The sequence below is a fragment of the Monodon monoceros genome, unplaced genomic scaffold (genome assembly GCF_005190385.1).
Source record: "Monodon monoceros isolate NGI ecotype Baffin Bay Population unplaced genomic scaffold, NGI_Narwhal_1 Super_Scaffold_22, whole genome shotgun sequence".
NCBI lineage: Eukaryota > Metazoa > Chordata > Mammalia > Artiodactyla > Monodontidae > Monodon > Monodon monoceros.
The window spans coordinates 12,861,123-12,874,234 of NW_021703779.1; the positions used below are offsets into that span (position 1 = coordinate 12,861,123).

At 44.4% G+C, this 13,112-nt stretch overlaps 1 protein-coding gene across 6 annotated transcripts in view; it reads right to left on the reverse strand.

Annotated features, from left to right (window-relative positions):
* The window catches only part of ASB9 (ankyrin repeat and SOCS box containing 9), a 285,544-nt gene that overhangs the window by 243,947 nt on the left and 28,485 nt on the right, over positions 1-13,112 (reverse strand). The window contains exon 7 of one of the 6 annotated variants that reach the window (XM_029240450.1): positions 288-401. The exons of 2 other annotated variants lie outside the window; for them this stretch is intronic. In XM_029240450.1, the coding sequence (XP_029096283.1) occupies positions 352-401 (50 nt within the window). In that variant the 3' untranslated portion in view covers positions 288-351. Of the gene's footprint in view, positions 1-287; positions 402-6,468; positions 6,522-9,828; positions 10,044-13,112 lie in introns of those variants that run through there. 3 more of the 6 variants (XM_029240452.1, XM_029240449.1, XM_029240451.1) reach the window with 3 other exon arrangements.

The window sequence follows — 13,112 nt, forward strand, 5'->3', positions numbered from 1 at the left end:
ACATTTGAAATACGTTTCTACAAACACCACGGTTAATGTCAGTTCTGGAAAACGTAGGGAGGAAAACGACCAAGGTGATGTTCCAGTTAATAAAACCCTTCCGAGGAAACCATGTGCACCTCAAATGATCACTCTTAGCTCTGTCTGCGAGTATCCCTAGGCTATCTTTGGGTGGCAAATAACCCCAGGGGCTCTTGCTATTCAAGTGTCATTCCTTCCTAGTAAGACGAGAAAAGTGTATCTGTTACAGAAAGTGTACCTACTGACTCGCCTTAGTGCTGTTTGTTCACCGTCGTCCCAAGGGTAAAGACTGATTTGCATTTGAGCTGCTCCCTCCATATTGTTTTCTCCTTATGACAAAGGGTACAAAGGACGACTGGCCTGGGGAACACATCTTAATCCTAAAAGAGACAAGACAATGGACCCCCTTATGACCAAGAATCTGGCACTCAAGACTGTTTCAGTAATCATTTGGTTCTAAGGAATAGAATCTACTCAAGCTAGTTTAAGTGAAAGCACAAAAATCTCATGGAAGAAGAAGCCGTATAGATTTCAGGTTCCAGAAAGAGAAGGAATAAAAAAGATAATTTCAAGAAGCTTAACAAGAGGCACACATGAATATTTATTTAGTCCAGTGCCCCACCATTCACTTGACACAGATGACCATTCTCTGAGTCTTTGTTTTGCTTGATTCAAACTTTCCAGAGAAGGAATGTGAGTGACCCCTGGCAAACCTCAGATCGACTATTCTAGGAATGCTATGTTTGCCTGTCTCATTACACCGGGCAAAGCCATGTAGGCCAGTTTCCCATTCTTAAGACTAATAGCAAGGAACAAGGTCAGCTAGAACAGGAAATCGGTTGTGGAAGTCAGGTCCACTAGCATCTTTGCTCAGTACCCTAACAAGCCACAGGGTAGTGCTATAGCCTGCGGTTTATGCTTGAGTAATTGGCAATCTGGATTTGCAACCTGATGAAATTTACCTCAGTACATTTCATACACTATAATCATGTACGCTGGCTCTGGCTTACATGGAAAAATATATCCACGCGCAAAGTTAAAGTGGCCAGTCGTTCTGTCATTTCAACCACCCAATGGGTTGATTTCACTGTGGAAAAAAAATATCTATTGAGTCACAATGTTTGATCTGGTGACCGAGAGCAGACCCAAACTGCAAGGAACAGAAAGATTTGACGTGTGTATGGCAAGATAAGTTATTGTGATATTAATTGTGCTTTCTTTTCACTGTGAGGTTAATATTCCTCACTGCTAATTCGAGTTCAGGGGTCGGCAAACTTTTTTCTGTGAAGGACCTGACAGTAAGTGATTTAGGCTTTGCAGGCCTTATGGTCTCTGTCACAACTACTCAACTTTGACATAGTGCCAAAGCAGACACTGAGGATATGTAAATGAATGGGTGTCACTCTGTTCCAAGAAAACTTTATTTACAAAAACAGGAGGCAAGATGGATTGGGTCTGCTAATCATTCTTTGCCAGCCTCTGCTCTAGATCATTTCTATTCCTCCTCCCTCAAACCTCTAACTCCTTTTAAAGGAATATCGCCAGAGGATACAAGCCCCCACCCCTCCTTGCTACGGTCATCAACAAATGTCTGGTTTTTAGACCTAGCTCTCTGTCTCCCTCTGAATCTTTTATGCTTGTCGTTGTTCTTGGCAATTTTCCCGCTCATGGAGAAGGTAATTCACCCTATGTCCTCACTTCTCTGTTCCTTGCAGCCTTCAGTGCCAATGATCTTTTCCTTAACCCACCCACTTAATGCGCTCACTTTTTCATAGGTCTGTCATCTCCAATAACCAAACTACCTCCAAAATCTCTTTTTCCAGCCTCTCACTAACAATCAATCCCTCTTGCTCTAGATACCAATAGCTCTTTGACTCACTGAGGTCACTGGGACTTCCAACCCACTGGCCGTACCACTTTTTTACTGTCTACCAGCCCTGTCCTCCTATCCCTCCTTGCCCAGTTTACACAGCAACCATACCACTGTGTACTCCTTTTTTTTTTTTAACATCTTTATTGGAGTATAATTGCTTTACAATGTTGGGTTAGTTGCTGCTGTATACCAAAGTGAATCAGCTATACGTATACACGTATCTCCATATCCCCTCCCTCTTGTGTCTCCCTCCCCCCCCCCCTCTCCCCCCCCCCTAGGTGGTCACAAAGCACCAAGCTGATCTCCCTGTGCTATGTGGCTGCTTCTCACTATTTTATATTTGGTAGTGTATGTATGTCCATGCCACTCTCTCACTTTGTCCCAGCTTCCCCTTCCCCCTCCCCGTGTCTTCAAGTCCATTCTCTACGTCTGCATCTTTATTCCTGTCCTGCCCCTAGGTGCTTCAGAACCATTTTTTTTTTTAGATTCCACATATATGTGGAATCTAAACAGCATACGGTATTTGTTTTTCTCTTTCTGACTTACTTCACTCTGTATGACAGACTCTAGGTCCATCCACCTCACTATAAATAGCTCAATTTCGTTTCTTTTTATGGCTGAGTAATATTCCATCGTGTATATGTACCACATCTTCTTTATCCATTCCTCTGTCGATGGACACTTAGGTTGCTTCCACATCCTGGCTATTGTAAATGGAGCTGCAGTGAACATTGTGTGTGTACTCCTCTTAACTCCCTTGTCCCCCTTTCCCAGCACGTCACCCATGCCAGGGCTGCACCTGAGCGCTGAGTGTAGCTGGAGGAGAAACACAATCATGACGACAGATCTCAGGTGGGTACTCTGCATACCCAACTATCCTACCATGGTTCTCTGGTACAGTTAACTTTTCCACTCCTGGAGACAATCACTTCACATCTTTTCCACCCTCTGACCTACATAGTCGCCTTCTCCTACTCACTCTTCCTGTTTCATTGGAATAATAGAAACTACCTGAGCCTGGACTTCCCTGGGCTCATGAACATTTATGATTCGGGACTGGAGGCTGGGATTCCCTAAAGGCAGCCACCTTTTGTGTTAAGTGCCCACTTTCCTGGCTTGCATTTCTGAAACTCACTGAGGGGATCATGTTAAGTTTTCCCAGAGCTTGAAGGTAGAGAACACTTGGAGACCTAGGGTGGAATCTGTTAACATGGGGAGACATTAATTCCCCCGAGCCTGAAAGGGGACCGTGGTCTGGGGGTGGGTGCCAGAAGTGTGTGCTCATGCCCTCTTCCCACACAACAGCTTGGTGAAGTGGCACAGCATTAAGAGAGAATTGCTACAGGGTGTCTCGAGGGAGGCTGCCTCTCAGGCACCAGGGCTCCCAGCCTCCATCTGAGCATTAGGTCACGTGGTTGCCACAGAGCCTCCTGTATCCAAGAAACCACATGGGACTGGACAGCAAACATCATCAGTGCCCACCTCGACCTAAGACCAGGAGGCCCACCGTGCATGTGCCGGGTACCGTAAGATGCTTGAGATCTCTGCTTAACCCTTCAGTGGGGTCCATATTATGACTGATGCTGAATTTCCAGCCAGGATGATAGTGGTCTGGAACCAATTCACTTGAGAATTAAAAGAAATGGGACATTTCTTATATCCTATGTAGAAGGGTAAAACGCAGAGCCACTACATTTGAGTCTGTACAATGCAACTCAGAGGAAGAAATTTCCACCTGAGGCTTTCTGAAGTGCATCGTTAAGTCAAACACACAACATGTGAATTGATCAAAAAGCAGGATGCTACCATCCCCAGTTTTCATGGTCCTAGCCCAATGTTTACAACGTAAATACTCAGGCATACAGCAGTTATCTTCTAACAGAAGTATCTTCCAACAGAGGTATCTTCTAAGCCAATGAAGCTTAAACACTTAAAACATCACATTAAAATTCCCGCACAGGCCTGCAGAACCACCTGATTTCACTGTACTTTAAAAATGAAAAAGCTTTTCAAAAGGGCATAGAAAGTTGAAAAAAAAATCTCATACCGCCTGGAGCGAGCAAAGAGACCTTGGGTGGGGAGGAAAGTGAGTGGAAATCAATTTTACTTGCTTCGGCCTCACAGTGGATTTTGTGAAGTAAAGGGTAGAAAATCAATCTTGGCAAATCAGTGAGAACTTATACACTTGACGGAGTCCAAAGGTCTCGTAGGGTGTATTAGACAGGAGGACGTTCTCCTCCAGCACATCATGGGGGATACGGCGTGAAGGTTGGGCCCTTTTCTGTACTGAGAGCGTGCCAAGAATGCCTGCCGCATTCCTCGTCAAGACAAGTCCGTGGTGGAAGCCAAACCGGAGCGCAACTTCCTCAGCCCACACACTCTGAAGGGTGGGACCAGAGAAAGACACAGGAAGGCCTGGAAGCTCCTGTTCCCGACTCACCAAAACAAGCCTCCAGGTTACATCCAACAGAAGTCCCCCTTATCCTGCCTCTGATGGTGAGTGCCTCTGGCATTTGGGGGCTGCCAGGCCATCTGATAGAAGAGACTTCCTGTGACATCCCCAAGGAATCACACAGGAAACTAGAGTATGCAAGGGAAGTTGGCCAGGGGCCAGGAGGTGGACCAGTAGCAAACATAGCTGCATGTTATAAGCATGTTACTTGGTTTCCCTTCTGGTTTTTATAAACGGTAGTGAAGTCTCCTGTAAAACATCTGCCTAGTTGCAACTGTCCTTCCTTGTCTTGGTCCCATTCGAGCTGCCATCAAAAAACACCATAGCCTGGGTGGCTTAAACAACAAGTATTTATTCCTCACACTTCTGGAGGCTGGGAAGTCTAAGATCAAGGCGGCAGTAGATGCTGTGTCTGGTGAGGACCAGCTTTTGGCTCTTAGATGGCCATCTTCTCACTGTGTCCTCACATGGTGGAAGAGGCAATAGAATGCTCTGGGGTCTCCATTATAAGGGCACTAATCCAATCATGAGGGCCCCATCTTTATGACCTAATCACCTCCCAAAGACACCACCTCAAATACCATCACATTGGGGGTTAGGATTTCAACATATGAATTTTGGTGGGACACACTCAGTCCACAACATACCGAGATTTACAGAAGCATCGTGACAGCCAGTACAAAGGAGAGCCGCACTCACCCACAGGCAGGCATGCCAGTGACCTTGTACTTAGTGAGCAGGCTCCAGAGGGAATGGAGGCAAGGCTGAGAAGTCCCACTTCTTGGCCCCACCTAGCCCTTCCTTCATCATTGCCAAACTTGTTGATCTAGGCTTGATGTGATTAAAGGAATTATGTGGTCCCTGACAGTCCTGTATGACCTGGGGGAAGTTACCTGACCTCCCTGTGGCTGTCTCCTTAGCTGTAAAATGTATATCACAGGATTATTGTAAGTATTAAATGACTTGATGTTTGTGAAATTCTTAGAGCCACGCCTGATATAGAGTAAGCACTATATACATGTTTGATTATATAACAAAAACAATCATCATGTTATTATATATCGGACCTCAGATAAATTGACGCAACATTGATGGTTATTAGCCATTAGTAGGTATGGTAGGCAGAATTCTGAAATGGCCCCCAAGATTCTGGGCCCCTGGTGTACACACTCCTTCTGCTAGTTATTAAATTAAACACTAATCTAGGTGCTCATTTGAAGGGATTTTTCAGGTGTAATTAAGGTCCCAAATCAGGAGATTATCCAGGTAGGCCTGACCTCATCAGGTGGGCCCTTTAGAAGCAGAGAATTTCCTCCAGCTGCTCACAGCATAGGAATGCAGGGAGATGCACTCCACGGCCTGGAAGAAAGCCAGAATCCATGTTGTGAACTTCCTACGGAGGGGACCACATGGCAGGGAACTGTGGGTGGTCTCTAGATACTGAGAGCAGTCCTCAGCTGACAGCTAGCAGGCATGAAAACAGGGACCTGAGTTCCACAGGTGCAAGATACTGAATTCTACCAACAACCAGTCATCTTGGAGGAAGACCCCTGAGCCCTGGATGAGAACTGTGGCCTTAGCCAGCACCTTGATTTCAGCCCTGTGAGTCCCTGAGCAGAGAATGCAGTCACGCCATGCCTGGACCTCTGACCTACAGAAACTATGAGATAATAAATTCATGTTGCTTTAAGCCACTAAGTTTGTGATACTTTGTTATGCGGCAATAGAACACTAATACAGCAAGAAAAAAAAAACATGCAGAACTCGCAAATGCACAGCCAGACGATGTTGTTCAAAGCCCAGACAGCTTCCCCTCCACCCTGCCCATTACAGATAACGATTTTTCACTGACGAAATCAGTACCAAATACTCTCAGTTTGAAAAAAATTTCCTTTGCCACGCGGGGCTTGGTCCCCCGGGAAGGCATTGTTCGCCAGCATCACTGGCAGGGCAAGGCTGACCCACCTGCTTCAGGACGCAGCAAGTCTGGGGGTTCCCAGTCTGGTTCCCGTGGCTGGGGTTAGAGTTGGGTGATGTTCGATCTAAACCCGACACAGCCTCCTGACCTCATGCCGAGACCTTTGACCTAAGGACATGGCTCCGCCTCCACTTCCAAGGCCTTCCGGGAAACTAAGCAGGGGCTTTAGGACCCAGGAACCAGAGCTCTGGGATTTCCTGAAGAAAATAGAAGGCAGGGCGTATAATGGGTAAGAGCTCTGGCTTCTGCATTAAAGTCTGGCTTCAGGCTTCCTGGTGGCGCAGTGGTTGAGAGTCCGCCTGCTGATGCGGGGGGCGCGGGTTCGGGCGCGGGTTCGTGCCCGGGTTCGGGAGGATCCCACGTGCCACGGAGCGGCTGCGCCCGTGAGCCATGGCCGCTGAGCCTGCGCGTCGGGAGCCTGTTACTCCGCAACGGGAGAGGCCACAGCTGTGAAAGGCCCGTGTACCGAAAAAAAAAAACAAAAAACTTCCTTCACCACCTGTGACTTTTTGCAAATTCCTTTACCCCTGTGCACCCCCATCTGTAAAATGGCGATACCAGAGTTGTGAAGGTTGGAAGGTAAGGCTTCTAAAACACTGGTGCGAGGGGTCTAGCCCTTAGCAAGCCCTCCAAAACGCGAGCTGTTGTTTAGCTGATTTTGTTGCTGATCAGATCTTCTACACTAGCCCTAATGCTGGGCTTTCATCAGATTGTAAATGTCCACCCCACCCCCCCCCCCCGCACCCCGTGCCCCAGATCAGACAGCAGAGCACATCTCGTTCCATTGTTTCTGAGCCCGAGTGACTGCTTAAAGATTAACTACTGCAGCCTGGAACATGGAGTATCAAACCATGTCAATTAGCCCCAATATAAACGCAGAAGAAAACAATCATCCTTCGCTGGCCTCTTCTTGCCTTCTTCTTGTACCAAGTGGTCAGTGTTTCTACTGGATAAAACCAAGAGAATGTAGTAAACTTACAATATGAGACTGGGCTACAAGAAATGTGTGGGAAGTTTGCACTCTTAAAACAAAGTAATTAGCATTTTTAAAAGATGGTTTCACGATGCTAAAAATTTACATCCCTCATTCAAAAAGGTGGGGTTCTATTAAATGTCGCCGAACCAGCTTTGATGATGGAATTTATGAGGCTGTGCCAGATCGTGATGATAAAGCGTTCAAAGGTGTATATCACTTATAAATATAACCACATCTAGACTCATAAAAATAGACTTCCTATTTAAATAGCATCTTCTTTCTGAGCACTACTAAGTGAAGTAATTTGAAATTTTCCTAAGTTGCAATGAGGCAGGTGGTGGTGGTATTTTTCCCATTTGTGCAGATGACCATCTATTATATGGATGTGCAAATTGGTTAACTGGCTGGAAGATCTGAGAAGAAAAATGCTCTTCTAGTACTTTTGTACAGTCCTGGGTTAAACTCAGAGAATTTGGCCAAGAGTAGATTAACATAAGCAACATTCTGTCCGATATATTTTCTATGAGAAACCAGGCTATTTAAAAAACAAACAAACAAAAACAAACCTAGTGTTTTCAAAAAGAAAACTATAGCAAAATGCCTAAGCTCCTTACTCCTTAGCAAATGATTCTCCCGGGGCTTCTCTGGTGGCGCAGTGGTTGAGAGTCCGCCTTGCAATGCAGGGGACACGGGTTCGAACCCTGGTCTGGGAAGATCCCACATGCCGCGGAGCAACTAAGCCTGTGGGCCACAACTACTGAGCCTGCGAGCCCCAACTACTGAGCTCGTATGCCACAACTACTGAAGCCTGCATACCGCAGCAAGAGAAGCCACCTCAATGAGAAGCCCACGCATCTCAACGGAGACCCAGTGCAGCCAAAATTAAAAAAAAAAAAAAAATTAAAAAAAAAAATGATTCTCCCGACTAGAGTGTGAATTCCAGAAAGTCAGAACCTTTGCCCACATCTCCTTCACTGTGGCTACCCTGGTGCCTAGAATAGTGCCTGGCACTCACTAAATATGTCCTGAACAAATGAACTAATGAAATTAACTGAACTAGCAAGTGGTATGCTGTTGGTGTTCGTTTTCTGTCTAAATTCTGAGCAGTTAAAAATGTAAACATGATCAGACCAAGAAAGAAAAAAAAAAAAAAGCAGGGAGGTGATAAAAATTCACATTTGAATTTCTGAGCACACTGGAAGAGAAGAAAACCCAGTGTCAATGGAATTTACCACTACGAAGTTTTCATCCCCGCATGGAAATTTCCAGAGCCTATGTTGTAAACCATCTTACAATGGGTCATTTATGAGGAGAAACTGTTTTGCTTAAATGATTGTGTGCCAGCAGCGCCATCTTCTGGGTAACTAGTTGGGCATTTTAGAACAAAATTCTGGAGTCTTCTTTTTCATATAGCAAACTGAATTTAGAATCACAAAAAATTACATAGGAAATATCTTTACAGGTCATCTAGGCCATATGTCATCTTACAGGTAACGATTTGCCTTAAGTGGGTACAACATTTTCTTACTTTCTCTTGATCCAACGGAGCACCAAATTCATGTCTCAGAGAGAAGACAAACTACAGCCATCATTACTAAATTATATCACAGGTCTCATATAAACCAGAAACTGAAAGGCAGTTAAAATCCATTTGTCAAGCATCTGAACAGTGCTGTCGAATAGGAATTTCTGCAACAATGGAACAACAGAACTTTCTGCGATGATCTATACGTGTCTGTGATGTCCAATACAGTAGTCACTGGCCATGTGTGGTTATTAAACATCTGAAATGTGGCTAATGACTCTGAGGAACTGGATTTTTAATTGTATCTAATTTTAATTAATTTACATTTTTAAAATAGCCACATACGGCTAGTGTAGGGTTTCTCAACCTTGGCACTATTGACATTTTGGGCTGGATCATGCTTTGCTGTGGTGGCTGCCTTGTGCACTGTAGGGTACTTAGCAACAGCCCTGGCCTCTACCCACTGGCCAGGCATACCCTCGCCCTCAGTTGCGACAATCATAAAAGTCTCCAGACATTGACAAATACCCCCTAAGGGGAAAAATCGCCCCTGGTTGAGAACCACTGGGCTAGTAGCTATTGCACTGAACAGCACGGTTCTAGAAGATGCATGATGTGTCCTGAACAAATGAACTAATGAAATTAACTGAACTAGCAAGTGGTATGCTGTTGGTGTTCGTCTGGTTGCCTGTCCTCACTGGGGGTTATGGGACAAACTGACTTCCCTGAGTCTCAGGGTCTCACCTGGAGAAGGGGAGAGCATAGTACCCACCTGGTGGGGTTGCTGTGAGAGCTAAATTGGGTGAAGCGTAAAGCGTTCCCAGCTCAGGGCTTGGCACGATCAACACCATAGTTGTTATCTTAGCCACCCTCTTGCAGGCGGCAGGGGACGGAGGGGTGTGGTGGAATTTTTCATGCCCTCCAACCAATAACACAAAAGTACTCAGTATGTTCCTTTACAAATAAAAATCTCCTTGAAAAAAAAAAAAAAACTAGCCAAACTCTAATAAACCTGACTTTATTTTAAAATCCCAGTGGCCTCAACACTCGATAACGTTTGCCTGTCGTTTGTGATGCCATTCCCTTGACACATTTAAATGTGGAGGAGAAACCATTTCAGCTCCTCAGGGAGGCTGAGTCCGGTGATCTTATGATGCTGCTTGATCCCAAAGCACTTCCAAATTCTAAGGCGACATAACTGCATCAAAGAAGGGGGCCCTGGAGAAAGATGATAAGACAAGTCACCCATGCATTTCACTGATCTAAGACTTCTCCCTTCCTTCGTTGAAAGCATACAAGCTATGACACTATTATAAAGAAATAATATGGTGCAGCTTAAGACCATGTTCTGCTTTTTGTAGGAGGCATTTTTAGGCCATGTTCTCTCTTTTCTGGTATCTCATTGAAATGAGTTTGCTCGGTTTTGATTTAGAACAAAGACCTTCAAAGCTGAGTCTCACCAATGGAGGCTTATGGGAGCTAATTTTGGAATTACAAAAGTATGGAAATCCCAGCAATGACAAGAAAATCCATGTTTAATGCCTTTCTTGTCTTTACCTTTAAAAAAAATAAGGTCATATTTCTGGATGCAAATACTTTTATAATTTAGCAGTTTTAAGATATTCAAATATAAGAAGCTATCAGTGAAGCATAAATGTTACCTGAAGTCATATTTTTTTGTTTTTAACATCTTTATTGGAGTTTAATTGGAGTTTACAATGGTGTGTTAGTTTCTGCTTTATAACAAAGTGAATCAGCTATACATATTCACATATCCCCATATCCCCTCCCTCTTGCGTCTCCCTCCCACCCTCCCTATCCCACCCCTCTAGGTGGTCACAAGGCACCGAGCTGATCTCCCTGTGCTATGCAGCTGCTTCCCACTAGCTATCTATTTTACGTTTGGTAGTGTATATATGTCCATGCCACTCTCTCACTTCGTCCCAGCTTACCCTTCCCCCTCCCCATGTCCTCAAGTCCATTCTCTAGGTCTGCATCTTTATTCCTGTCCTGCCTCTAGGTGCTTCAGAACCATTTTTTCTTGTTTTTTTTTAGATTCCATATATATGTGTTAGCATACGGTATTTGTTTTTCTCTTTCTGACTTACTTCACTCTGTAAGACAGACTCTAGGTCCATCCACCTCTCTACAAATAACTCAATTTCGTTTCTTTTTATGGCTGAGCAATATTCCAGTGTGTATATGTGCCACACCTTCTTTATCCATTCATCTGTCGATGGGCACTTAGGTTGCTTCCATGTCCCGGCTATTGTAAATAGAGCTGCAATGAACATTGTGGTACATGACTCTTTTTGAATTATGGTTTTCTCAGGGTATATGCCCAGTAGTGGGATTGCTGGGTCATATGGTAGTTCTATTTTTAGTTTTTTAAGGAACCTCCATACTGTTCTCCATAGTGGCTGTATCAATTTACATTCCCACCGACAGTGCAAGAGGGTTCCCTTTTCTCCACACCCTCTCCAGCATTTACTGTTTCTAGATTTTTTGATGATGGCCATTCTGACTGGTGTGAGGTGATACCTCATTGTAGTTTTGCTTTGCATTTCTCTAATGGTTAGTGATGTTGAGCATCCTTTCATGCGTCTGTTGGCAATCTGTATATCTTCTTTGGAGAAATGTCTATTTAGGTCTTCTGCCCATTTTCGGATTGGGCTGTTTGTTTTTTGATATTGAGCTGCATGAGCTGCTTGTAAATTTTGGAGATTAATCCTTTGTCAGTTGCTTCATTTGCAAATATTTTCTCCCATTCTGAGGGCTGTCTTTTCGTCTTGTTTATGGTTTCCTTTGATGTGCAAAAGCTTTTAAGTTTCATTTGGTCCCATTTGTTTATTTTTGTTTTTATTTGCATTTCTCTAGGAGGTGGGTCAAAAAGGACCTTGCTGTGATTTATGTCATAGAGTGTTCTGCCTATGTTTTCCTCTAAGAGTTTGATAGTATCTGGCCTTACATTTAGGTCTTTAATCCATTTTCAGTTTATTTTTGTGTATGGTGTTAGGGAGTGTTCTAATTTCATTCTTTTACATGTAGCTGTCCAGTTTTCCCAGCGCCACTTATTGAAGAGGCTGTCCTTTCTCCATTGTATGTTCTTGCCTCCTTTGTCATAAATTAGGTGCCCATATGTGCGTGGGTTTATCTCTGGGCTTTCTATCCTGTCCCATTGATCTATATTTCTGTTTTTCTGCCAGTACCATACTGTCCTGATAGCTGTAGCTTTGTAGTATAGTCTGAAGTCCGGGAGCCTGATTCCTCCAGCTCTGTTTTTCTTTCTCAAGATTGCTTTGGCTATTCAGGGTCTTTTGTGTTTCCATATAAATTGTGAAATTTTTTGTTCTAGTTCTGTGAAAAATGCCATTGGTAGTTTGATAGGGATTGCACTGAATCTGTAGATTGCTTCGGGTAGTATAGTCGTTTTCACAATGTTGATTCTTCTATTCCAAGAACATGGTATATCTCTCCATCTGTTTGTATCATCTTTAATTTCTTTCATCAGTGTCATAGTTTTGTGCATACAGGTCTTTTCATATTTGTTTTTATATTCTGCATTCAGAGTTGTCCCAGTGCTTCAACTCACAGGTGAAAAGTGAACTAGCACAAACCTTGCATAGGGATCCAGCCAAGTGTTTACATCTTAAGACAGCGATTCTCAAGGGGGGGGAGGGAGTATTTTGCTCCCTAGGGACACTTGGCAATATCTGGAGCTAATTTTTTTTGTCACAACTTGTGGGGGGGGGGGGGGTTGCTACTACCATCTAGTGGGTGGATGACAGGGATGCTGCTAAACATCCTACAGTGCACAGGACAGGATGGCCCCCATCTGGCCCAAAATGAGCTTGAAAAACCCTGTCATAGGGTAAAAAGATGGGAAATGATTTCCCATCCCCAGCCCCTGCACTAAATTGTAATGGGAGTTCCCTTTTGGTTATTAAAAACTTTTTAAAAGGCAAAGCTGTATACCTTCAAGAATCCCATAAAGCAGTAGCCCTCAAGCCTGACTGCGGGGGGGGGGGGGGGGGGGGGAGGGCCTTAAACTCCACCCCAGGCATGTTGCTTCAGTTACTGTTGGGTGGGGCCTGTGCATCTGGTTTTTGTAAAGGCACGTGTCCCAGGTCACTGTATTGTGTGGCCAGGGTTGAGAATGCAACCAAAAGGGTACAGTGGCCTCTAACTTTGATACCAAGCAGGACCCTGTGGGACTCCAGGGCACAAAAGCCCTTCCGTGTCCCCCCCTTCTTTTTTTCTGGTACACGGGCCTCTCACTCTTGTGGC